General features: G+C 37.4%; 1 protein-coding gene across 1 annotated transcript in view; it reads right to left on the bottom strand.

Moving 5' to 3' along the window:
- LOC139691499 (myosin-IIIb-like) overlaps positions 1–26,327 on the bottom strand; it is a 76,861-nt gene that overhangs the window by 35,935 nt on the left and 14,599 nt on the right. Inside the window, exons 3-14 of the mRNA XM_071589349.1 lie at positions 24,128–24,393; positions 22,586–22,690; positions 21,235–21,411; positions 19,586–19,891; positions 18,171–18,392; positions 15,996–16,112; positions 14,187–14,375; positions 11,186–11,388; positions 10,283–10,427; positions 5,913–6,105; positions 3,661–3,874; positions 387–534 (exon numbers count right to left, since the gene is read on the bottom strand). Coding sequence (XP_071445450.1) covers positions 387–534; positions 3,661–3,874; positions 5,913–6,105; positions 10,283–10,427; positions 11,186–11,388; positions 14,187–14,375; positions 15,996–16,112; positions 18,171–18,392; positions 19,586–19,891; positions 21,235–21,411; positions 22,586–22,690; positions 24,128–24,393 — 2,285 coding nt within the window. The remainder of the gene's footprint in view (positions 1–386; positions 535–3,660; positions 3,875–5,912; positions 6,106–10,282; positions 10,428–11,185; positions 11,389–14,186; positions 14,376–15,995; positions 16,113–18,170; positions 18,393–19,585; positions 19,892–21,234; positions 21,412–22,585; positions 22,691–24,127; positions 24,394–26,327) is intronic.

The raw sequence follows: 26,327 nt of genomic DNA, 5'->3' as shown, positions 1-26,327 counted from the left end.
TTATTCATACTTATGGTAATATATCGATGCAGGATAAGTCATGAAATCGATACAAATATATACACTACTGGAGCAATTCTACTTTGAACTCATTTCATCAAGGAACTCATCATAGACTACCATGCTCCAAAAATAAATCTCAGCAGATCCAGAAACTTATAAAACTTCTTTCCAATCATCTAGTAAAACCACAATTACAAAATTATCTTATAATGAAATGAAGAAAATATGTTTTATTCCCCAGGCAGAACAAATAATTCTCCTGATGACTACAAGTAGTTAACTCTTGGCTCGATCAACTTGCTGAGCGTGAGTTGGATTCCAAGTAAACCAGTGTGGATTCCATGTCAATATTCTACTGGGGAATATGCTCTCCAATGCTTTACCTGCTGCTCCCATGTGAAGATGTGCTGGTTGAAGAAGAACTGCATTTGCTCATTGGCAATATTGATGCAGAGTTGCTCAAAGGAGTTCCTTGGGAAGTTCTCAAAGCCAAAGATATCCAGAAGACCCACTGCAAGAAGCTCATCATCACTGAAAAGGAGACAGGGATTTAAAATAGAGATGCAAGTCATGAAAGACAATACAGTTCTGTCAGTATGTATAGTAACAGAATAGCAGGAGTTATTAGGGTATGGCTGAGGTCATTTTAGGCAAAGAACCATGGGTCATTTTGCTCCCATATGCCTTATTTTCTTTTTGAAATTATATTCATAAATTCTTGTTGTTTTTGTGTCACATCAATTGCATGCCACAGTAGTACATTGAGCAGGATGCACTAAAACACACAGCTTTTGCTCCATTATCGTACACTCTCACTACTCAGGCATTTCTCTGTGGCATAGACATTTATCAAGTTACTCATGGATAAAAATCCATGAAAAAATCCATCCCCCCTCAGAGGGCCCGGGTTCAAATCCTGGATGTGGCAGATATTTTTCAGTGGTATCCTGATCCCTACTTGAGGTGCTTGTGGGAGGCACTTTTGAGTGAGTATGCCGTCCATCGGATGGGACATTAAACAGCGCACCCCTTGTTGCCTTTCATTGGGAGTAGGCTAATGCCTACACCAGGTTTCTCTCCACCCTTCCTCCTTTCCTGTCCATCCCTGATTGAGCAAATCACCGCAGCTGTTGGTTACCTCCCCTAAAGATACTACCATGGTTCAAAGATTTGGGAGCACAGCTTAATAAAAATCACTGCTCAGTTGTACCATGGAGAGGAACCATTAAAAGGGTTTCAATGTGTCAGACGTGATGTGCTAGTGAAGCCTAAACTGAAATATGCTAAAACCCTATCTTTTGCCGGCAAAATATATGCAGGTGTCTCACTTTAAGAGTACACGTTGACTGCAAGCAATTTAACTTTTTCATCCTTTACTTTAATCATAATGGTTCAAGTAACACAATTAGTTTCAACCCCATGGGACATGTCAAAGTTCTACACCCAAGAATGTTTCACTATTTCACCCAGCTATTTTTCATACCTAGCAGTTAATTTTTTAAAGTGCATGAGTGCAATGAAAAATTGGAAAAATGTTATACATTTTCAATACTTTATTTATTATATTTTCAAGACTTTTGAGTACAAGGCCTCATTCACTTCTGATAATAGTTGCAGTACTTACTGCTACCAGTTCAATGCAAGAAATAACTTTGACCCTTGAAAACAATCAAGGTGCTTTCTTAATCAAATTGCAATTTTCTCAATCTCGCCTGAATAAAGTCAAATTATTATTTTTATTTCTGGTGATGGCTGGCAATTTTTGGCTACCATGGAGTCAAATAGTGACAACTTGTCACACAAAAAATTTGACAATCCTCAGAGAAATATGAATATGTGAGAGGGAGGTATGCATGGTGTGATGCAACAGTTTCCATGACCTTCAAATTTCACCCTTCAAGTTTTGCATGCAGCTTGGAAAGAATACAACCAAAAACTTCCAGATGCTTCAGAAGGCCTTAAAGGATGACTGCATTTCAAGGTCACAGTCTAGGAGGTGGCACAAGATGTTCAAAGAGGGCCGGGAGGAGGTCACTGACAACCCCGTTCTGGATGCCCAACAATGGCCAGAACCGACGAAAACATAAATCGTGTGCATTTGAAGTTTTGCATTCCGACCGTTAATTGAGCATCCAGCAAGTTGCTGACACCCTACACAAGTCCACATTTGTGGTACAGGGGATAGTGACCAAGGATCTGGAAATGTGCAAGGTCTGCGTGAAGCTTCCCGCCAAAAGTATTGCTACACGTCCTTCATTGTTACCAACTTCGTGGCCCGGAGCAACATGGTCCCCCAGCCCCTTTTAAGTCCCAACTTGGGTCGGTACGATTTTTTTTGTTTCCCTGACTGAAGAGAGAGCTGATAGGAAAGCATTGGGAGACTGTGGAAAACATCCAAAAGCATATTACTCAACATTCCTGAGGACATTCCTGTAGAGAGGAGTATCAGGGTGCCTTCCATGCATGGCAGACACGTCTTTGCAAGTATATTGATACAGGAGGAGAGCATTTTGAAGAATCTTAAGCATCTGCACAAGTATGATCTATAAACCCTGGTGGTGGTGGGGTGACATCCTCGTCTGCCATTCCAAGGGTTGCGGGTTCGATTCCCACCTGGGTAGGTTTTCCTCCACCTGGGGCTTGAGTGTTTGTAAGTGTGACCATTGTTAATATTCCGATGTGAAGGCCAAAATGTGATGTTTTCGGACTAATGTTGAATAAATAAAATAAAATAAATCAATATTTTCCAGATAAATACAATCATGTGCATTACATTCATAATGGACCATGTATGAGAAGCATGAGGATACATAACTGTTGCATAGATACTCTTGTCACTCTATTTGAAGCATCTATCTCCTAAGTCTTGGCGGTGTTCTTGAAGAAAAGGCCAATTCTTGATGTCAACCGATTGTTGATATAGGCACTTAGATCAGCCATGCTGACAACTTGCTCTGAATAATCAATGATTTTACTTTTCATTTCTATTGATATAACTACTGCAGCCTAATGGCATGGGACCCTTTTTTGTAATGCTTCTCATCCTAAACATACACCTTTCTTGAGTTTTTCCATTCCATCCCTTGAGAGTTACAATGTATTTTCTCAAAAGATAGAAATTATGAGTGGCTAGAAGGTGTAGGAAATGGATGTACCAGATAAGACAACAACTGGCCATCATTGAGGGATCAGTGAGGCCCAAAGAATGCATTCTTGGAATTGCCAATCCCACACAAACTGAAGGAGCATTTACAGCTGGCATTTTGAAGTATTATACTAAAGCTAGCGACTTGTTTTGTGGGCCAAAGATTCACTAAAACAGGATTTTTTAGTTATCATTTTGTTTTGATGCATCTTAAGGTATTCTTGGTGACACTGTATATACTACTGAAATAATTAAGGTATACTTTCACACAAGAGGAATACATACTTTTATCTGCTCCAGTCCCAAAAATATTTTCAGTGAATAAGAGTGATCATATGTGTATGTTGTTACTCAGTACTAATTTTTGCAATCCAGGTAGGTAGATAAAAAGAACTTTTCAGTGCAAACATGTGGGAAATTGGAGTTCATGCATTTTTTTCAATTAGTATTCAAGTGTGCTCTGACTTTGATAGTCATTCCACGGAATGAGCAAATTCAGACCAGAAACTCACGTGGATGCTGCATTTGAGGCCAGAAGGATCCGGTCTGCTCTGTTGACAATCCAGTCAAAAAGTCGCCCGTAGAGGCCTTTAGCCAGGGCATCCCTCGTGGCCACAGCCTCACCCACCGTGTTGTTCCTTGCAATTGTCTCACCCCGAGTGACCACCGGACAGGATGTCAAGGCCTCCAGGAGCTCAGCAGCCTCCACGCCCAGGAGCTTAGAGGCTGCAGTGATAGCAATGAGCCGTAAAAGAAAGAAAAAGGATGTAAAAATAGCCACCAGAATACAAATTAGTTATCTCAATCTTAAAACTCAATATTTCATTTCTACTCCAAGACTGATGGCAACATCTCTGATGAATAAAAAGTAGCAATAAACTTATCACTGTTTAATCTGGGATCTAAGATGACCTTAGTAGCAAAATTTTGTTGAAATACTTAATAATGATTATATATTTTGCCTGCATAGAGGACAAATTTAGCAATATATTATTTTTTTCAAGATTTGTACCCATGTGATAACTGGAAACCAAGGGATAGCCATAATATTTTTGGTGGAGGAAGAAGAATCATCATTTAAAATTGTTGATCAGCTGTTGCTCCCGGGACATTTCTGTCTCCTCATGTTCCTCTGGGACCTGTATGAGTCACTCTTGACTTAAAACCATGTTCCATAGGGATTAACCAAATTGTCAGGTCAGGATGGATGGTTTGTTTGACACTGCACCTGTGGCAGTTCATTTGTTTGTGCGATTCAGGGGTGTGCCGCGAGTTGTCACCCTAGACAATCCACGAGGAGGCATTTTGATCCACGCGGAAGGAGTCACGTCTCAACCCCAGCCGAGCGCTCACCCCTCTTGTGAACGTTGTGCCCATGGCATATATCTTTCCGCATTTACCTTGGTCTGTTATCCACAGCACTCAGAATAAATCTGCTGTTTATTCAAACGCTTTACATGTGCTTTATTAGTATTTCCTAGCACCGCCTGCGCTAAAATAATTCCCAACACTCCCACAGCACCCACGCCAGAGGTGGCAGTAGAAACTGTAACCCCTGGGATGGCATGTGGTCACATAATTTTAAAAAAATGGGAAGCACTTTCTTATTCACTACATTGCAGCACACAGAGAAAATAATTAACAAGATCACATGCATTTATGCAATTCTCTTATCATACAGCAATGGCATGTATATTATTTCCAAAAATGTAATTGCAATAATAATAATATTAACTCAGCCAAGATATTAATTCAATCGATACAAGCACGTATCATGAACAGGAATTAATGGACTAGCATACATCCACTTCCTAGGAGCAGTTAATTAAATTTGTATTGCCTCCATCACCAGCCCAATGGTTACATCCTGCAACTGATTGTGTGCATTGACATGAATCATCCTGAGTTGGGGGAAAGGAGATCCAAGTAAAGGTGTTCATAAACTGATGGAAGATAAATTCTGGGTGGGATATTCCTCATCAATGGAATACAAGGTTAATAATCCATTGACTGGATCCAATGCACATAAATGTGAAACAACAAGCAAACTACCAGTTTTGGCATAATGCAGCAACATTTCGATATTCGAAAGCAAATTGTATTATTGGCTATCAACCAAGCCTTTTAAAAATTCAATACATTTCTTCAGACTGATAATGGTGCCTTGGCATCCAAGTAAAATACAGTAGGTATTATTTCATCTTTTTCATATTTATGTACATATATTGTGGCATGCAATCATCATCTAATGAGTAATAAAGATAATTATTGAAATTTCATTGTTGATCAAAACTACATATTAAAACTTTACTTCAGTAAACTGAAATCCTTGGAAAGCAAGTAAAATTAGATACATTCATGCTGTTAATTTCATAGAATTGGTGGCAAATTATTCCCTTGGGCGCATGTAACAACCATTGAAAGAGAGGCTTCAGTTTTGTGGCATTTTTTACCTTGTCTCAGGTGGGGTAGCTAAAACACAAGTGCTGACTGATTCTTTTCCCTCCCGTTTCCTATATTATAGTTATCCTTTTTCTAACATGTGATCTTGATACTAAAATCTGCATGTTGATTTGAAAAATTCTTGTGGTTTGCTCATGATGATAATGAATTTACTACAATATCCACATTTCATACATCAGACTGACATATGCAAGAATGATTTATAACACTTAGAACTACTTTCTAGGGACTTGTGATTTTGAGGAATGGCCCAGCAGTGTCATGATTATTCCTCAATTCCCCCTTTTCACCCAATGCATACCTCTGTGGAGGGGTGCCAGGTCCACTATACGAGACTTGTCAGTATTGTCTTTGGAAGAGATGACCTCCCCAAATTGAAGGTCACCTAGGTGGATAATGGCAGCCAGCAAACTGCAGATGATTTTCACCTCGGAGTCCACAAAATCCATCAGATTGAAAGATGAACAGAGATCCTCAAACATCATCACATTCATCTTCATGTTCAAAGAAAGGAAGAGGATTACACCACTGCCAGGAGAAAAATCTAAATTCTTAAAACATGTAAAGACAAATTGTGCTCATTTTGATCGACCAATGACCACCTGAAGGTCATGTAAAACCAATTAAATCTATTACATAATTGATTTAAAACAAATAATGGAAAATTGTATTGGCTGGTCAGTTACAAGTAACCAGATTGTATCACATTTCCATTATAACACATCATGCTTGAATTTTGCAAATATATTTTATTCACCTCTGAAAACTATAACTACAAGGTCTAATTACTTTTAGTGCGTGTTTTGCAGGGAAATGCTGAGAACTGGAAATAATTATGACTTCTCTAGATGCTTCATTTAAAATGAAATAAAATTATTCTCCCACAATAACATCTAATATCCCAATGAGAGAGAGAGAAATAAATGATTCTGCTTTCATTTTTAGGGATTCATTAACTGGGGAGGTTTGGTTAAGAGGTTGCCAACTCCAGATACATGTATAGGGGGATTGGGATGGTGTGATGGGTAGCATACTGGCTTCCAACCTAGAGGGCCCAGGTTTGAATCCCGACAAAGGCAGATATTTTTCAGTGGTATCTCGATCCCTACTTGAGGTGTTTTGTGGAGGGCACTTTGTTTGAGTACAATGTCCATTGGATGGGATGTTAAACTATTGACCCCTTGGTGCCTTTTGTTAAGAGTAGGCTAATGCCGATGCTAGATTTCTCTCCACCCTTTCCTGTGCATCCCTAATGGCGCAAATGACCTCAGCTGTCACTCGCCTCCCTTAAAAACTACTACTAATCCAGATATAAAATCATAGAAAATATTCCATGGTAAAATATCTAATGGCATTTTACTTTCATACAAAATATTTCTCTTGGAAAAACATTTTTGCTGTGATGAAGAGCTTGCAAATAAGGAAACAAAATTGTATTAATACAATTTCTACTTTTTAACTAGGGTTTCGTAACTACTCTCTGAAAAGTTACGAGGGAGGTTCAATAAGTACCCGTGTTTGATGACGAAGGGCGTTCCTGAGGGAATTTTATGTTATCATTGTGTGCTGCCATCTATCAAACGAGGGTGAAACAAATTTCAGACTGATTTAAAGGTTAATTTGGATTTGGCAGCCATTTGAGTGAGACGTGTTTCGTGATTTTTGCATAGATGAAAAAAAGCAGTATCGTTCGGTAATTTGCTTTTTGTTTTTGGATGGGAAAAAATGCGAGGAGATAAAAGCAAAGTTGGATGCTGTTTATGGGGACACTTCGCCATCTATGACCACAGTTAGATATTGGTTCAACAAATTTAAAATTTGTTTGGCGAACATCTGTTTTTGATGAGGAGCGACCAGGACGCCCGGCAGACTTGGTTACCGAGGAAATCATTCAAAAAGTCCACACCATGATTCTTGCTGATCAACGAACAAAAGAGCGCAAAGTAGCAGAGGCCGTGGGTATGTTGACAGGAATGGCAATTAATATTCTACATAATAAGTTGGCGATGAAAAAATTGTCGGCCTGATGGGTGCCACGATTGCTCACAGTGGACAACACATTCATATGGAGTTGTCGCCACCAAACTGCATGAACTACGTCATGAATTGCTGCCGCACCCCCCGTATTCACCTGATCTGGCTCCCTGCAACTTTACTTATTCCCTAACATGAAGAAATGGCTCACGGGAAAAAAAATTAGCTCAAACGAGGAAGTTATCGCCAAGACAGAGGCGTATTTTGGAGAGTTCGACAAATCCTATTTTTTTGGAGGGGTTAAAAAAATGGCTGGAACTTGGGGAGAAGTGTATCTTTGTAAGAATTTTGTATCTAGTTTTGCAAGAATTTGGAGTGTGTCAGTTAATGGACCAGAGAGTCGGACCCCTGTGAAAGACTTGAAAACATTTCACTGGAAGAGGATGTCAATAATCAAATGAGCAGAGGAATTTAGTGAGGAGTAGAATAGGAAAAGGCATTATAAAGCACTGTAAGGAGATGAATAAAAATATGACAAAATAGGCAATCCCACCTAAGGACACATGATGTCTCAATGAGGAAAAGTAATAAGCAAATCCAACTAGGTGTGTTATGTGGGGAGCACTTCAAGTATATTATGCTGTCCGTGCAATGGAATGTTTAACTGTGGAAACCTTTCGAGCACCTTACATTAAGAGTAAACCAATGCTGATGCCAGGTTTCTCTCCACCCACCTTCCCCTATTTCCTGAGCATCCTACTGCTACCAAATTACCCCCCAACTATCCCTCATGGCACAAATGACTTCAGCTGCTGGTTACATCTCGTAGCAGCTACAACAAGATTTATATGTAGCCTACATAAAGTGGAATGACAGAAAGAAAAGCTAAGAACACTTTTCAGTAATTGGCAAGAATATTTTAATAGGGATGTACAATAAAAAGGAATTATATTAACAGTTGTATTATAGATGGCCATACATGGCAAAAGAAGGGTAGCCAAAGAAATGAAAAGGAGGCAGCCAAAAAGTAGGGGCCAAAAAGGAATGTTAGCTCATATGGCCAGACAATATGAGCGGTCATTCCCCACTCATCTTTTTTCCCCTCAAACCACTCATTTGTCTCTTCGTATTTAACCAATGATGGCTGTTAGTGACACACCAATTAATCTAAATTGGAATTGGTTTAGGAAGAATAAAGGACATCAGTCGACCAATCTTAGCACAGTAAAACTAATAAAAGTGTTCATTTGAACCAATCCAATGGAGACTCAGCCGAGGAACTTGCTTGAAACTTAGCCAATTTCAAAGATTTTTAGCCACACCTGTCTCGCTCTTAGATAAGCCAATACCACAATTAGATTAAATAAAATCAATAACTGACAACTACTAATGTTTTTTTGCAATAAGTTTTCATTGCAATTTGTTTAAATTTCATTGTACACAGCAAAAATCAACTGCTTAACTTAGGTATGCAAATTAAGTCGAAGAGTATTTCAATAAAATGCTAAAACACCAAAATGCTACAATTTTCAGTTTGACTCCTGAAGATGTTATACCATAAAAAAACCTAGGTGGTAAATAAAAATTTTCTATGAGGAAAAGCCAAGTTGTTTATTTTTCAATTTCAGTTTGGCACAAAGTGATGGCCCCAGTAGGTAAGCAAGAGAAAGTGCACATCTTGAGCCACAGTTACCAATTGTTTTGGCTAATTATTCTGAAGAGCATACCGTGGAACCAATTTTTACAATATTAATCAGTTACTGAAGACCTATAATTCAGTGAACTCAAATAATGCATATATTTCTTATATTTTCCAGAGGATTCATTTCATTCTTCAAATATGTAGGTATATATGAAATCATATCGTATATAGTAGAATACTGATTTTATGTTTCATCTAGGGATCCTCAATATCAATTTATGTAAAATCAAGACTATAATCTGTGATGATAAATGAACAGTTGTTTTCATTCATACTACGGTACACCATGACAGTAATTTTTTTTCATTTAAACTCTCATCACAAAAGAGATTATTAAGTCATTTCTACAACAATTGAAAAATTGAGATAATACTTAAATGAATTAGTCAATGCAACTTCAATTTCCTTAGAAAATATAGATTTGAATTGCCAAGTAAGTTTGGCCATCAAAATGCTTCAGATACTACTTAAAAATTATAAACATAACTAATAAAAAATTGTAATAACATTCATGACCAAACATTGCTTAAAATAACTGGACAAAAAAAAATGCCAGATATAAATAAATTAGCTCAAAATAGTTTATGTGGCTTCAAAGTTTCACCTAGAGAGAATGAACTACCATTTAAAAAATATAATTTTTTTTAATTATGCATGAAATTTACTCAGATTTTCAAATTTCCCATACTGGGAATAAATTATATTCCTCCAAATGCTTTCAAAAATCATTATCAGCTCATTGGAAAGGCAGAGCTAGTAAAAAATATTTTGGCTTGGAAAACATGCATAGATCAGAAATGAATAGGTACAATAGTAACCATCCCTTATGTTAAATTCTAAATGGGCAAAGGGTGATCAAAGGAAAGATCAAAGGTCAGCATAAATGTGTTACCCCTGTAATCATTCGTGTATTCTTTTACGTTCAACTCAAATTATTTAATTTGAAAATCACATATATTTTTCTATCACAGCACACTTCATAAATAGGACTTCACCTCCTTGACTGCTGGGTCATTGGAATCACCGCCCAGGTAGCGATGCCGGGCCCGGAGATCTGGAAACAAATGGAACTCCTCCAGTCTGCCCTCATGCTCCAGTCCATCATAGAGGTAGTAGAAGACATGGAAGTTTCTCTCGCCCCTGTGAGAATGATTGGAATATAAGAGCTCCGTACTAGTGCATCAATTGAATGTGTCCCATCGGTGGATGCAATGGAAAGGCATCATCACCATCAACAATTTGCAAAAAGGACAAGCAATAAAGGGAGAGTGTTATTCATTGTTATTGCACTAGTTGAGCAAATAAATCAAGAAAAATATCCTCACTTGGCAAAGAAAAAAATTCTCTTCCATCAAGGCAATGCATGGGGACACACCTGCGCATTTCATTCTCCTCCATTGAGACAATGCACACCTCTGCAGTTTTGATAGTGAAAATCATGGATATATAAAGTTCAAATTATTACGACATCCACCATATTCACCAGATATGGGCACCAATGGCTTCTTCTTATTTGCAAACCTGGAAAAATGACTTAGTGGAAAATGATTCACGCTGAATGAGGTGGTCATTGCCAACACAAATGCATATTTTGGGGACCTTCTGAAATCCTACTTTTTGGATGGCTTAAAGAAGTTGAAGAAATGCTGGAAAGGTTTATCAAGCTTAAAGGGGATTATGTTGAAAAATAAAAGAATATTAGGCGGAAAACCATTTTTGCAATTGAGAAATAGCAGCCTTCAAACAGGAAGCAAAAGGACTTGGTCAAATTGATTAAGATGGACGCACTGGAATGACAGCAAAATCATGCACAAACACTATCATTAATTGCCAGATTGAATGAAAAGGGAATCAAAAAGCAGATGAGCAAAAGCAGAGAGAGAAGGGAACATATGTACTTGGCCTGTCTGACAATCCTTGACTGCTCAAGCAAGTAGACAGTGATGCGGGCACCAGTGACCTTGCCTCCAGGGGTCATCGTCAGCTCAAGGAACTTGCCAAAGCGTGACGAATTCTCATTGATGCCTGTTCTGGCATTCCCAAAAGCCTCCATTATTGGGTTGACCTGCAGGATGCGCTCCTCCAGGGTGCGATTTGGAGTCTTGTTGTGTATTGGAAAAGAGAGAAAATGCCTTTACTTAGATGAGATTCATCATTCTCTAGTGTCTGCTTTATAACAAATATTTTTGTCACTTTCTCCAAATACACTCGTGAAGGAAAATTGAGAAATATTTCACCCCCTTTTGTGAGCATCACTGGCACTTTGGGACAATTAAAGTCAACACATGTTCTCATCTGTAATTTCTTTGAATGTGTATCCTAAATAAGAATGTGCAAGTTATAAAGGACGCCTTCCTCAATTATTCTGGGTGCAGAGATGAAGCTGAGTTATGGAACCATTGGCATATGGCTGCACTCTCTCTTGGTTTAAATTCACAGCATTTGTATGGCTGAGTTATTATTTATAGAGGGCATTAAAAACCAAAAGGAAATTACCTTCTCCATGCAGCCCTTGAATTTGGAAGACTAATGGATGTAGATTGCCATCCAAAAGGACATACTTTTATGTGTTACTGCTTAAGCATGTGATACTCAAGGAGGCAAAATTGAAGGCCATAATGAAGTATTCAAGAATATAAGTGAGGGATGAGTAACTATTTTCTTTCCCGGGTTAAATGAGATCAATCTTCACACAAGGATTTGTTTTCTCTGGCACAACTTTATGGTATTTACTTAGCATATTGAATTAAAATTATTAACTTTGTAATTGCACACACTTTATTAAAAACACAACCCAGGTTTTGAAGTTCAATGCTCATGTTTTAAATAAAATGTGTGCAATAACAAAGTTAATAACTTCAATTCATTTCAATATTCAAGCAAGAACTTTTTTCTAGAATTGAAAAGAGGTGCGGAGTGTGCCAGTCAGATGCAAAGAGAAATATGTACTCTGCAGGTGATATTCAAAGAAAAAAAGACAGAATGAGCAGCTGAAGATGAAGACCTATACAAATGCCAGCAGCATTTGACTGGGCCACACTTATTCTTTGCATTTCACACACATGCACAAGCACTTAAATCCATTTGACAGTAGTCAGGGAAAAGATCTGAGGATGAAAATAAATGAAGAGAAGATGAAGAGCATTAAAATAAAAGAGGATCAAATGCATTAAAAAAATTCAGATGACTGCAATTTTATGTTATATTTTTTATTTCATAGGAAATACTTAAGCCAGCACTATTATAATAGGAATATTGGCAAGAGGTCCAAACAGTGACATTTATTCCATGAAATGCAATGACTCTATCAATATCAAATGGGACAAACACCCAGAAATTTCAGTTTTAGGACAAAAGATCAGATTAACGCCTTTACAAATATGCAAATGTGAATACTGGATTAATTGCACTTAAGATATTTTAAACCATGGAAAAAATATTTAGTTGTTTCAAATGTAACGTTTTAAATGTTCAAATAATATATTCAACTTTAATACAATAGGGCAAGTGATAATTTTAAAATTATCACATGGCTGAGAAGCCACTGATTCAATGAATATTTGAAATCCTGCCCTGATTGCCCAACCCTGACTAACCATTCCCTCTCAATCCTTGCTTTAGCATTCCCCTTTGATAGTTACTGCTCTTCCTTTTCCTTTCTTCCCCTTCCTCACATTGACTGCAATGTAAGGGTGCTGTTTTCTGGGTCACCTCGTGTGATAATAATTCTTCAGCATTGAAACAGATTTAAATTTGATGAGGTGGAGTCAGGGTTTTGTGGCTGTAAATGTTAAGTTATATATAGTTTAGTATATAATAAATATATATCCAGGAAAAAATACTTATATAGATATACACTATACACACGCACACACACACATACAAACATATATATATATATATATATATATATATATATAATGGGCTGACACAACATAACACAAATAGAAAAGAATTGACACATATAAATGAACACTTACACGGTAAATTTTTCGAGCTTTCGGCCCTCTCAGAGGCCTTCTTCAAGAGAGACTGAAAAAAAGATATTTTCAGTCTCTCTTGAAGAAGGCCTCTGAGAGGGCCGAAAGCTCGAACAATTTACCGTGTAAGTGTTCATTTATATGTGTCAATTCTTTTCTATTTGTGTTATGTTGTGTCAGCCCATTATTGCGCTGCTCGTATGAGTTTTTCTGTACAATCGTTATATATATATATATATATATATATATATATATATATATATATATATATATATATATATATATATAATGGGCTCTGACATAATATAACACTTCTATATCTTCAGAGGAAGACGGATTGTTTCCGTCGAAATATCAAGAAATAACGTGTGAGTGTTCTTCTTTTTTTGTGTTTCTATATTGTGTGCTACTGTGTATTGTACTATATATATATATATATATATATATATATATATATATATATATATATATATATATATATATATATATATATATATATGTATGTACATTAATAAGTAATATATATATATATATAATTATACATATATATATAATTATATATATATATATACACACACACACACACATACACACACACACACACACACACACACACACACACACACACACACACACACACACACACACACACACACACACACACACACACACACATACACACACACACACACATATATATATATATATATATATATATACAGATATAAAATTATTTTTTTGTCATATGGTGGAGTTTCATGTTTGAATGTATAAATATGTGTTTGTGTATACATAGATATATGTATATGTGCGAGTGTGTATATATATATTTTCTTACGCACACACACCTCTTTTCTTATATACTCCCCAAGGAGAGTTTTATTCCGGAATGGAGAGATCACTCCCGCCCCCGACCTACCTTCCCAAGGTAGACCAGTTGCTTGAGCAGCAGGTTGGCGCTACGGGTCTTGCCGGCGCCACTCTCACCCCCTATCACCACGGCCACGCTGCGGCGCCGGTGGACGAGCGACTGCCGGGCCGAGTCCGCTACAGCAAAGATGTGTGGCGGGTTGGAGGATCGTGCCGCACCCATGTGGCGCCTCTGCTCCTGCATGGGGGGAGGGAAGGAAAGGAGTGGCATTGTCGAGCCGACGGAAGGGCAAGCCCTGCCCGTTTACATATTCCTATCAAACAAATGAATAATGGTCAGGCCATATCGAATTCAACGCAGGGTCCTATTTTCAACCATGTAATGTATAAGAACTGCGCAGATAGCTTGCAACACAAGATACTCACCAAATTTAGTTCAATATGTTATTGTTTCAGGAAACAGAGAAAATTATATCATGATATGAATAAATAATTCTTGTTTCAGGGCCAGCCAGCTGCACTGTTCATACGGTTTTCGATAATAAATTGAGCACATGAGTTGAGTTATGCATTCATGAGTACGGGTTATGCAATAAGTATTCATTGTAATAATAATCCAGAGGTACCATTTATGAAAATGCAACATCTCTCAACATAAGATAAATGCAGATTAAAAATGATAACCCAGACAAGTCCCCATGAACTTATTATATAATAATAATAATAATATTTATTCGTCCAAGAGACATAGTGCTTAGTAATAATACTGGCAAGTGCATAGGATTTAGCTCCTTGGATTCAGATTCATTTATTCTTTCCACTCTCTTTCCTTTTTAATGAACCCACCGGAGCTATATTAAAGTTAGATGGCATTTTATCATTTTTAAAACAATATAAATCATTCTTAATGATCTTTGTCAAAATCAGATTTTATGTCAGCCTCTTTTCTCTTAGTCAAACTCCTTAACTTTCTCAGCACCATTATACAGGATACCTGTAATATAACATTAACTCAACGGAAAGGCAAAAACAGTATCATTCACTTATTTCATAATATAAAACAAATAACTACCAAACAAAAATTAAGCAGCAAACTTTTTGGCAAAAGAAAATCAAAAGTAATAACTAAGAAACTTTGTTTAACCGGTAAAATGTAATATTTCCACTAAGGGATGTCAGATTTTCCAGTTTATGAGGAGGAATGGCTTAATGAAGAACATCAACAAGGATACTGTAAATGGACAAATTCATTTTACATCAATAATGGAAATTAAGAATTGCATATTCCAAAAATAAAGAATATATTTAAAATTTGCTATCACCTAAGATGTTTTCATCAATCACACTCGCCAATTCTGGTCATTCATTCATAAAATGTTGTCGGTTTAAATGTTGATTTTTTCATGAGGGGTCAAAACCAACATTGAAATAGTACACAAAACATTTCCATTTTTATATTCATCAATTATTGCAGTGTCAACTTTCCAACTCATTTTCAATAGAAAAAATAATTGATCCTAGTCTCAAAACCAGGTATTTTGTCAAAATTTGAATTAAATTTGCAAATTTCAAAATGTCTCATGAAAATCAAGCTCTGTGGCGGTCATGGTTCTTACATTATGAGTGGAATTATGTTGTGACACACATGTGCAAAGATAAAAGTGTTTCCTAGCATGGAAAATGTTTTTGATTGGAAAAGGACAAAATGTTCCTAAAAATTTCAAATGTATGAAATTCAAATAAAAAACAGCATTTGTCTAATAGTATATTGTGAATAGTTAATGGTGTCATATATTGAGAAAAACTGGAATCTACTCATGAGCCCAAAAATCACTCTCATTTCCCTCACTGAACTCACATCTTCAGTGTAAAGGCCAAGGTCAGTGAATGGGTTGACTGCAACCAATATATCTCCAATATATGTGTAGATCTGCCCTCGTTCAAAGCGCCGCTGCAGAGACTCAACAATGGAGTTCTAAGAATCAGCAAGAAACAGAGAAATAAATCAGTTATGCTATTCATTGGCATTCCACAATAGTAATATTCTATTGTAAATAAATGTACATGGGGTTAATGACCTAGAGCATTATGGACTAATCACTGCCACACACCTTATTAGAACATGTATATCAAATTTACAAAGACCAATGTTAAAATTAGGTTATGTTAGAATTGACCCTTTATGCTTAGAGAAAACCTCATAGATGGGCAGTCTATGAGCTATGGACCTCCTAACGACCAAGGTCTGTCTTATTACATATAGTGAAAAAAATTACCCTTTTATATTTGATCATGAAGGGGAATTACTATCTAGTTGCTGCATATATGAAGATACAATAAATATTGACTTTATGAATAATGTAAATGATATTTGATATTGCCGCAATAAAGTCAGGAAGTATTACAACATTAAAAAGCATAGATTTGTCAAAAATGATTGTGAAGTATCTATGACCTTCATAGGCCTACCCACTTACCAAAGGATTAACCTGATATTTACTAAAGGTTATCACTATACCAATTGGCATTCAATAAAGGCAAAAACTAACCTACAACTAGTTTCACCAGGTGTTCTTTCCATATTTTTCTCCTTGCTCCTAGACCTGAGAATGTTTTCAGCTAATGAAAACTAAAGTCATCCAGGAATAAGGATGTGAACAATGACAAGAATGCTTGAAGAAGAGACCAAAAAAGATATGGGAAGAAATTTGGACAAAATAATATAATTGTATTATACTGTCAAGTACTCTTTTTGAATGGTTGTAGGAATAGTTTAGCACTTTGAAAATCAAATTAATTTCCAAGTTCAGACATGGTTTTAATTTATTAAGCATTAATCTTCATAGCTATTGTGGTTTTTTTCTCACCATTGAATATTTTTTAGGCAGTAGCTGAGTGACTTTTCCACCTCCTTTTGCTTAAAGCTGTCCCAGTATTTTTCCTATGTAATTATTTTAATAATGGTTGAATCAATCATATGAACAATTAAAGGCTAAAGGGGTCAAATCCCTTCTTTATTTTTCAATCCATCACGTTTGGGTGATTTTCCACTGAAGAGGATGCAATTTTGTGACATCATTTTTATCACTAAAGCAAAAATCAGATGATCATTATCATCAATGTTGTTCGGCTCTACCATAAATTAATATTTTTACCTCCCAGACCATTCAGGTCATAAATAACTCATATATGCCCATTAGATTGTACCAACTTTTGCATTTAAACAATGCATCCAAGCACAAGAAAAATTGTTTGCTTTTTTTGAAATGAAAGGCGGCATCCTTTGGAATTCCAAAATATCAACAATCACAATGCCTTCATTGCCATTAATGATGTGCTTTTGTTTTCTTTGAGGCAATTGGTCCACCATGAAGTGAATTAGTTTAAGAAATATGGTAAAGTGTTCTGCCTATGATGGAAGATTTGGCTCTGAGTAAGGGGACAAACAGAGACAAGATAAGCACAAAGAATAAATACTGAGATTTTAATCCACTTTTAGAATTTTGCATACTTCAGTATACGGAGAGTACACACTTACTTCGCTTCAATTTTTTGGTCCCTGCCACTGCACGCTTTCATACTTAAATTTTGGAATTCACCCAGTTTCAAAATAAGGCCAGGGTTATACAATGGATGATTTTTTTAAACTACTTTTATATCTTTCCAGTCACCATAAGTAAGAAACTATTTTCTCATTTTTTATGCACACATGAAAATTGAATTTCCTATATAATACATATTGCCAAGATGTAGCACTGAATGGAAATGACATCCATTAAGGTAAATGAAAAACATTGTTACCAATAGAATAATTAAAAATTCAATTTCTTCAACACTTTCACTTGTGCAGACATGAAAACACCACCTTAAAGTGCACATGAAAACATCAATCTAGTAATTCCAAACTTGAATTACAATCAAATTAATAGGGCTGTCATTTAGTAAGCAAGCATGGGGAAAGGGGTGCTTAACATTGGCTCAGTAATTGCACACATGGGGAGGGAGGGGCCCGCAGAGGGGTGGCGGTGCTCACCTCAGAGAGCATCTCGCTTGAAGCGGCCAGGTCATCGCACTCAATCCTCTTGGGGCGCGAGTGGCGATCCATGCGCAGGCGGCCGTGCTTGGTGGTGGGCTCAGGCCTACGGCCCTCTGGGCCCCCGAGGGCCGCAGCTGGCAACTGCTCGCCACTGTCCCCACCATCCTGCACCACCTCTCGACGCTGCCTCTGGATCTCATGGCACAGCTGTTGCCGCACCTGCAGCAAGGACCACAAAGGTGCGTGTGTGAGAGAGTGAGGGGAGGAGGGATCGGTCCAAACCCCACTCACACACGTGCAATGGAGGGGTGACAGGGAAAAGAGACCCTCTCTCTGGAAAATAAAAGTTGGAGAACCACTGGGAAAAAATTGAATTGAGCTAAGAAAAGATTATGTTGAAAAATAGAAAAAAAAAAACCACCAAATTTGATTTGTTTTTCTCTTTTTCCCTCTGACTTGCTGAACGAACCACATATTTTACTATAATTATAGTCTTTTCAAACCTTTTGGTCTCACTCACTTTTTGCTCAAGCACTCGTGGCACATATATGACACGACTGATGACTGCAAAGCACAACCCCCACAATGACCTCATCTCTTCTTCCCTATATTCGAACCCATTAATCCAGACATACTGCCCTAGAATTTGACATGCACGCTGCTGGCTGGGTAAACCCATGTTGCCAGGGCCTACTGGCAATTCACAAGCATTCAGGGGTGAAAGGGAAGGGAGGAAATCAATTCACATTTGAATGTCACTCACTCAGACCTCTCCTTGTACTTTTAGTGGCAGTAGGGGTTGAAAGGCAAGATGTGAATCTCTCAAGGAGATTCCCCAACTCAAATATAACTGAATATTGCACTGTAATTGGCAGCAAAAAGGAAGATAAGCAAATGCATGTTTAAATTGGAGCTATAAATTGTAATAAAGCTTAGAAAGTACACGTTTAATCTTGAATAACGATGACCGATTCATGGTTCAATCATTCACACATGTACATATTTTGATATAAAGATTATATTTTGTTCATGTAAACTAATTCATGAAAAATTTTTCAATTGCCACCTTTTGGAATCAAGATCCATAAATACTGCTAACTTCTACAAACCAAGGCGAATCATAAAAAGAAATTGAAAGTAGCAATACCTGACAAAGATCACATTTTGCAATATAAATGATCACAAGAGGCAATTTTATGATTTCAAAGGCAGCAGGAACAGCCCTGAATGAAATAAGAGCCCTGCAAAACTAGTTGATATGGAATACTACAATCTGCATTGATAAAGAAACAAGGGTGAGCACACGAATATAGAACAGGGCAATGTGGCTTAATCTCTTGCTTGCAACAAAACAAGCCAATAGCCCGAATCCATTTTTTGGAGCACTTAAGACTATGTGGGCCATAGCTCACCCTCTCAGCATGGATGTGGGCAGCCCTGAGCAAGGGGTGCTCCAGCAGCTCATGGGCAAAGGGCCTCTGCTCCATATCCTTGACGAGGCACTCAACCACAAAGTCGGCAAGGGATGGGCAGGCCCTCTCGAGGCCAGGGGCCAGGGTGGGTGGGGGCGAACGGGGTATGCGGAAAAGGGCCCGCATTGGGTGCAGTGCTGAAAGGGGTGGTTGACCCTCAGCCAGCTCAATTGCCGTGATGCCCACTGACCATACGTCACAGCGACAGTCGTAGGATGCATCCAGCTGCTGCTCGCAAGCTATCACCTGTGCCAAAAATGGAGATGCCATCATGCCATTATACCCACGTGACCTTCCATTGTTCAATTTTACAGTTAATGTTAGTATTGCTCAGTGTCAGGAATGCTTTTTGCATGTTGACTGATATAAACAGGTTTTTCATTCATGAAACAACCCACAGACAGTAATATTGCCAATTTATGGTGCAGGATAGAAAATAAACTAAGAGATGTAGAGACATAAATATTAACAAATTAAAAATTTGTTGATCAAATCAGGAAAGATGAAGAAAAAAGAGACCAATCACTTTTGGAGAGGTGGCATTGAGCTATGCTGATAAAATGTGCAAGGGGAAAGTGAAAGAAGATCTGGGTTATGTGGAAGTGATTTGAGTAGTTTTGGAAGAGGAGTGAATGCTTGATCAGCAATAATTTGGGAGTGGGCACAGGAAATGAAAGAGTGGGCACATTGTGGTGAACATCCTCTGGAACTGATAGGAGAGAGAGAGGGTAGGCCTGGCACACCTGGTGTATGGCTAAGGGTGCTTGAAATGTACTTAATACAGGTTTTGAGGTCTCAATCTTCAAATGGAGGGTGAAAATCAAACACCATCAATGGGCATGCTGCCAAAAAGGACAGTATTATAAGATTTTATGGAAAAAGGGAGTTACATAATTTGGAGTTGCCAAATTAGCTGGAGAAACAATACTAGAGAAATAGAGTTGGAATGCTTGAGGATTTCTGACTTCCATGATATGAGGGTCTAAGAGACTGATTACTTTAATGTTCACTTCCTAAATATGATGAGAAAAATTGAGTTTATTATCTGCCAATCTCATAAACTTGATTTCCATCTGTATTCAATATTCTATATACAAGACACGACTCAGAGGGAATGAATGATGTTTAGAGGGAAATTTTTAGCTTTCAGTTTCATAGTGAAACAAAATATTTCCATGAATTTTTCACTGAACAGGAAAAGTATATTATTCTACATAAACAAGTAATTAACAAAAAAGATCAATACCATAAAAATAATAATTTTTTCAGAATAAAAAATCCCTGGGTGGTACTCAACAAAATTTCACAGTTTCTTCAGGAATTTCAGGCTTTCCCAATCAGTAGCTTCACGATTTTGAAAGGTGAAAAATGTTTCTGAGAAAATAAAGACAATCTATTGCAGGCTTAATGGCTGAGAAAGTATATTGGCAGGGGCTTGCCATAGGGTGCTTATGAGATTGGCAGGTTTCCAATGATTTGGCCGTTGAGGGCATGATGGTAGATGATCACACAGCCTTTAAAGCAGCATGAAAGTCTGTTCACTCGTGGAATGATCTAATTCCAATCATTTGGTGCACCACCCTTCTCACCTCGGGTGCCATCCAATAGGGGGTGCCGACAGAGGTGTTGCGCCGCCCCAGGGTGATACCCAGGTGTGAGGACACCCCAAAGTCAACCAGCTTGATGTGGGCATCCTCCGTGAGCAGGATGTTGTGACCCTTAATGTCACGGTGCATGCAGCGGTTGCTGTGCAGATACACCAATGCCTGGGTGCGGAGAGAAAGAGGTAAATCAGCGGTAATTCACGATTTGCAAACACCCTTTCGAAACACTTTCCTAGGTCTACTTAAAAGACCAAGTATTCCACAACTCTGACAAAAAATCTTATTCAAAATTCTTTCTTAAAAAGATATTAATAACCTAATATTCTAGTTCTATGGGTGAAAAACTGTATCCCCTGATTAGTTAAATAATTCATACAGATGTATAGGATAACTTGCCCCAGCACTTCAAAATTTTCAATTAATGTGCCATATATGTTTACTTATGTCATTTTTCCTGCAGAATTTTTCATCATCCAATGAATTTAGCTCTCTTTTATTCTCCACAATTCTTGCGTATTGTGCCCTATTTTCCAAATACTCAAATTTAGCCACCAAAACCTATTGCTTTTGATTCAAAATACGACAGGAAGTATTAGTTTCTAATCGTAAAATGATAGAGGTATGACAAGTTATAAGTTTTTCTTACCTCCTGAAAATGACACTTTATAGTTGCAGCTATAAGACTATACCAGTCAAATGGACTTCAAGGTAGCGCAGAGCCATTGAAGCAGCCACCAATGCACAACAATTACACAATGCAATGCCATTCTAATCTAAGTCTAGAGCTATCCAAGCATTATTGACAAACTTTTATCAGAAGTCATTCACACAAAGTTAAACTACTCTAATAAAATATTCAAGATTCAAGCACGTATGATATGGATTCTTTTATCAACTGTTGCGTTCAAACATATTAAAATGAATTTAACAGTATTTCAACACAAAACAGACGCTAAGTATGTGTACAAACCATAACAACTCAGTCAACATGAGATCTATATGAGAAGTCTTTCATGCCAGTTCCTAATCATATGCACTAATATTTAGAGTATTGAGCTCAATCAGAGGGATGGATGCAGCTAAACCACAGAATTCAAATTGATGCACATGAATAGCCCAGAGCTTTTCACTATATCACTTTGGTTTGTGAATGCAGTGGACCATTTGCCCATTTATAATTTGCTATAAGCATTATTATTTAATGAATGTAAATGTTTCTGGCATCCTAGAGCAGTTCCTCATTTCAGGTCAAATCCTCAACTATAAAAAATTCATATGCCACAGAGGTGGTAAACTCTCTGACAAAAGACAATCACATGTGCAAGGGCACTCTTACCTCGACTGTTTCACGTAATATGTAGGCGATCTGCTCCTCAGTGAGCCCTTCCCCACGGCGCTTCATCCCCTGAACCAGGTCCGTCACAGAGCCTCCCGAGCACAACTGTGGGGCCACAGAGAAGGCCACAGGGATCAGACACTGTTGTAATCCCTCTCCTTCCCTATGCAAAACATGCATGTGTGCATATCTGTGGGTACACACATGTATATCCCGTGTTTCCCAGCCCATAAAGTGCACTTTTATTTTTCACATCAGAATTTATGAAAAATATTTGGATAAGACAAAAAAGGATCAAAGTATTTCAACCTTAACAATTAGTATGAAGAAAATGGCATTTTGACATTAAAAATTAGCTGTTATATCAAAATATATACATCATAGAATCCCAGAAATCATCATTGGTGCTGCTAGATCATTTTTATAGCCACTTTCCCGAAACGCAATGTCATCTACACTTCTATCTAGCATATTGCTTATTCTACCATCCCAAAAAGACATTAAGATAGTCTCACTTTTATATGTATCAAACAAAGGAACGAGATGGTATTGGCCTACAAAAAGTTCCTTCAGACTGTGGAAGTTTCTGCCAACGAAAATTCCATAATGCATGTAAATGTCCTTTTTTATATTTCCATCTATATTTGTGCAGGCCAACGCCATCTCACTCCTTCACTGACTCCTTTCTCATCATTCAGGTCAATGTTTCCAAATTCCATTTCCCAATCCGTTTTCTCTGTTTTATCTTTTTGAATTGTACACTACAACCGATAATTACAAATTTCTGGTCGGAGTCTGCATCCACTACTGGGAAACTCTGGGAATTGAATATGCTGTTCCCAATTCTGTGCCTAATCATAATATAGTCTAATTTATAACTTCCTGAATCCCCAGGTATTTTTCATGTGTACCCAAGACTCCTGAGGGGTTTAAACATTGTCTTTGTTATAATGAACCCCTTTCTCCTACAGGTATCTATTGCTTCACCCACCGTTATTTCTTGTTCCCAAATCACAGGCTCCTACCCAGAGAGATGGTAATGATGCCATCTCTCCCTTCACCTACCTCATGTTACAATCCTCCATCACTATCAAATGTTTTCCTCCAGGAGCACCCCCGATCACATCCTCTAACTATGGAGGGAAATTATTAGGTGCTGAGCAACTAAGAAAAATTTACATAATAATAGAAAAAATTAAAATATTACAAATGTCAAATGGTCACAGTAGAAAATTAATAAAGTACCTTTGACATTTTTATTCCTACACTGCATCTCTGGCTAGACAATTTATTTTTGCATTGGAAAACAGTGCTTAGAAATTTTCTATTTCAATATGCACGGTGTCTCACTTGTGGAGGGTATTTCAGAACTATTGAAAGCAGCATTGATCTTAATGGTATTTGTTCAGCCACACAAGATAACCCAACTGTCTACCAGGTTACTGCATTGATTTCTCCCGTGGCTGCTTGGTCAAGAAATTGGACGATGCATCACGGTTAATGCCCACAAGTGGGTGGCTTGATGGGGTTTCCATCACTCACCTCCATTGCGAACCACACTTGGTCCTCAGGCAGCAACCTCTGGAGGGCCGAGGTTGCGCTCTGGCCATGGGCACTTGGTGGCAAGGGGGGGTGTAGCTTGGAGCATGGGGGTGCAATGGGGGGGCGCGGGACAGGGAGGAAGAAGAGGCCATGGAACGAGGGCAAGTTGGGGTGCAGCGAGAGGTCACGCAGCACTCGAAACTCCTCCTCCAGCTCCTCCGAGTTCTCGCTTGGGTTCTCCAGGATTTTGATGGCCACCCTGCATCCTACAACGACGTTTGCAGCGTCAACAACACCCTCCTCATCCATGGCACTTACACCCCTACATGACATATGTACCTTGTACTCAGAGTGTGGTGCGCTCCTCAACCAGTGCATAGCATTGATTGGCCAGTGCAGTGATATACATGTAGCAAGGGAAACATAACAAGCCAGAGTGGTGTGAGACATTGCTCAAAAAGGGACAGCATTTTAAAATTAAGATTTGAGGTGATCAATTAAATCTTTAAGGGGACAAGCAAAAAGTAAGGGACATATATGCATGCATGCAACATAATGGCCAGACATTACACGAGAATGAATTGAATATAAGCGATCCCTGTGCTTTCCCTTCATAAGTTGATACTTTCTCTCAATCACTTTATCTTTACCCACCATCGCAATCACTACAAAATCTCAAATGGAAATTTATTCTGATGCATAATTCATTTGTTAAAATGCAACATCATTTTACCATATTCATGGAGTTATGGCATCATATTTAGGCTATGGTTGGTTTTGCTGGTACATTTTAAATTATTACACTTGCCTTTTACAATCATATACGTATCAAGGCATTGGGAAGAGAGTTACTTTTCCATTTTTGTGGCTTAATTTAGGGGTTAAGGTCATGACGGGAATATTATTAATATTTTGCTGATCTCTTTTGATAAATATTTATCAAAGCACTAGCCTGCAGGTAAGGTGTTTAGTAGCCAAATTTCTTTCTGAATATTTTTACAAATACAAAAATACAGTTAGTACAAAAACACATACGGTAAGCTCTTGCTTTTATTTGTGCTCTAATGGATGCATGATAAAGCACAGATGATCAAAAATCACAGATAACTGAAATATGTGGAAATTATGGTCTTGACATATATGGATATGCATACATGGAAACTCTCCTTTTCTTTTAATTCCGTGGTCCATGTTTTTTTAACAATGAGTTTTCAGTCATTTTATAAGAGTGGAATCATAAATTTACAAGATCTAAGAACTATTGCAAAGCAAAGAGCATATTTTCTCAGAAACCTAACCCAATTATGTCGCCAGACAAGAAAAAACAAAAGAGGAGGAATGACAAGAAAGGATCTCCAATGCGGATTCATATTCCTCACATGATATATTGACTAAAATTATGCAGTCCAAAGTATGAATGACTTATTTGGTACATGGCACATAAAACTATAGCATATGTATTTTCTCCTCCATAGAGAAAATATGGAATTCTCAAGGTAAGTGAATGTAAGAGAAACAATAATGAGAAGAGAGTATGGAAAGTACACAAATATATTTAAGTCAAAACATAAAATACATTTCAATAGTTTCAGCCTCAACTTTGTGGAAGTTCATTTTAATAAATGAAAAAGAAACACTTTGTTCCAATCCACCACTTTAAATACATACTATTGACAACATTTGATTTTTTTAGATTTAAAACTTTTAAGAAAACCTAGGTATTTCTAAATTGTATTTTTGAAATAGTATGTCAAAGTATCTTATAGAATTTAATTATCTTTATAAATTTAATTTTTTTTTAATTTTTCAGTAAGAGAGAGAATAGCATGAATAATCTGCAAGAATTGACAGTTTACCATACTATTTCAAACATAAAGTAATTTTTGTATTAATAACTTAAATAGGTGAAAAAAGGAAATATTACATCATAGAAAACTATGCGAGATCACATGAAACTAGAACTCTCTTTACCCTTTCCTGCAGACCCTAGGGCTAAGAATATACAATCCCACTTAGCATTGACACTATTTCATTCCAATGGCTTTCATTTATTTTTTGTTTCTGGTTTTGTGAGCATAATATTCTCCTTCTTACAGTAAAATCCTTAAAATCATTATATTTATAACAATACTTGTATGAGAACATCTTATGTTCTTAATAAGTCATATGTAAATTATCTTTTTGTTCTGTGTATAAGAAT

The sequence above is a fragment of the Hetaerina americana genome, unplaced genomic scaffold (assembly GCF_022747635.1).
Source record: "Hetaerina americana unplaced genomic scaffold, ioHetAmer1.1.p SCAF_37, whole genome shotgun sequence".
NCBI classification, from domain to species: domain Eukaryota; kingdom Metazoa; phylum Arthropoda; class Insecta; order Odonata; family Calopterygidae; genus Hetaerina; species Hetaerina americana.
Note: the sequence above shows the minus strand (reverse complement) of the source record. Positions and strands in the feature narration are given on the sequence as shown.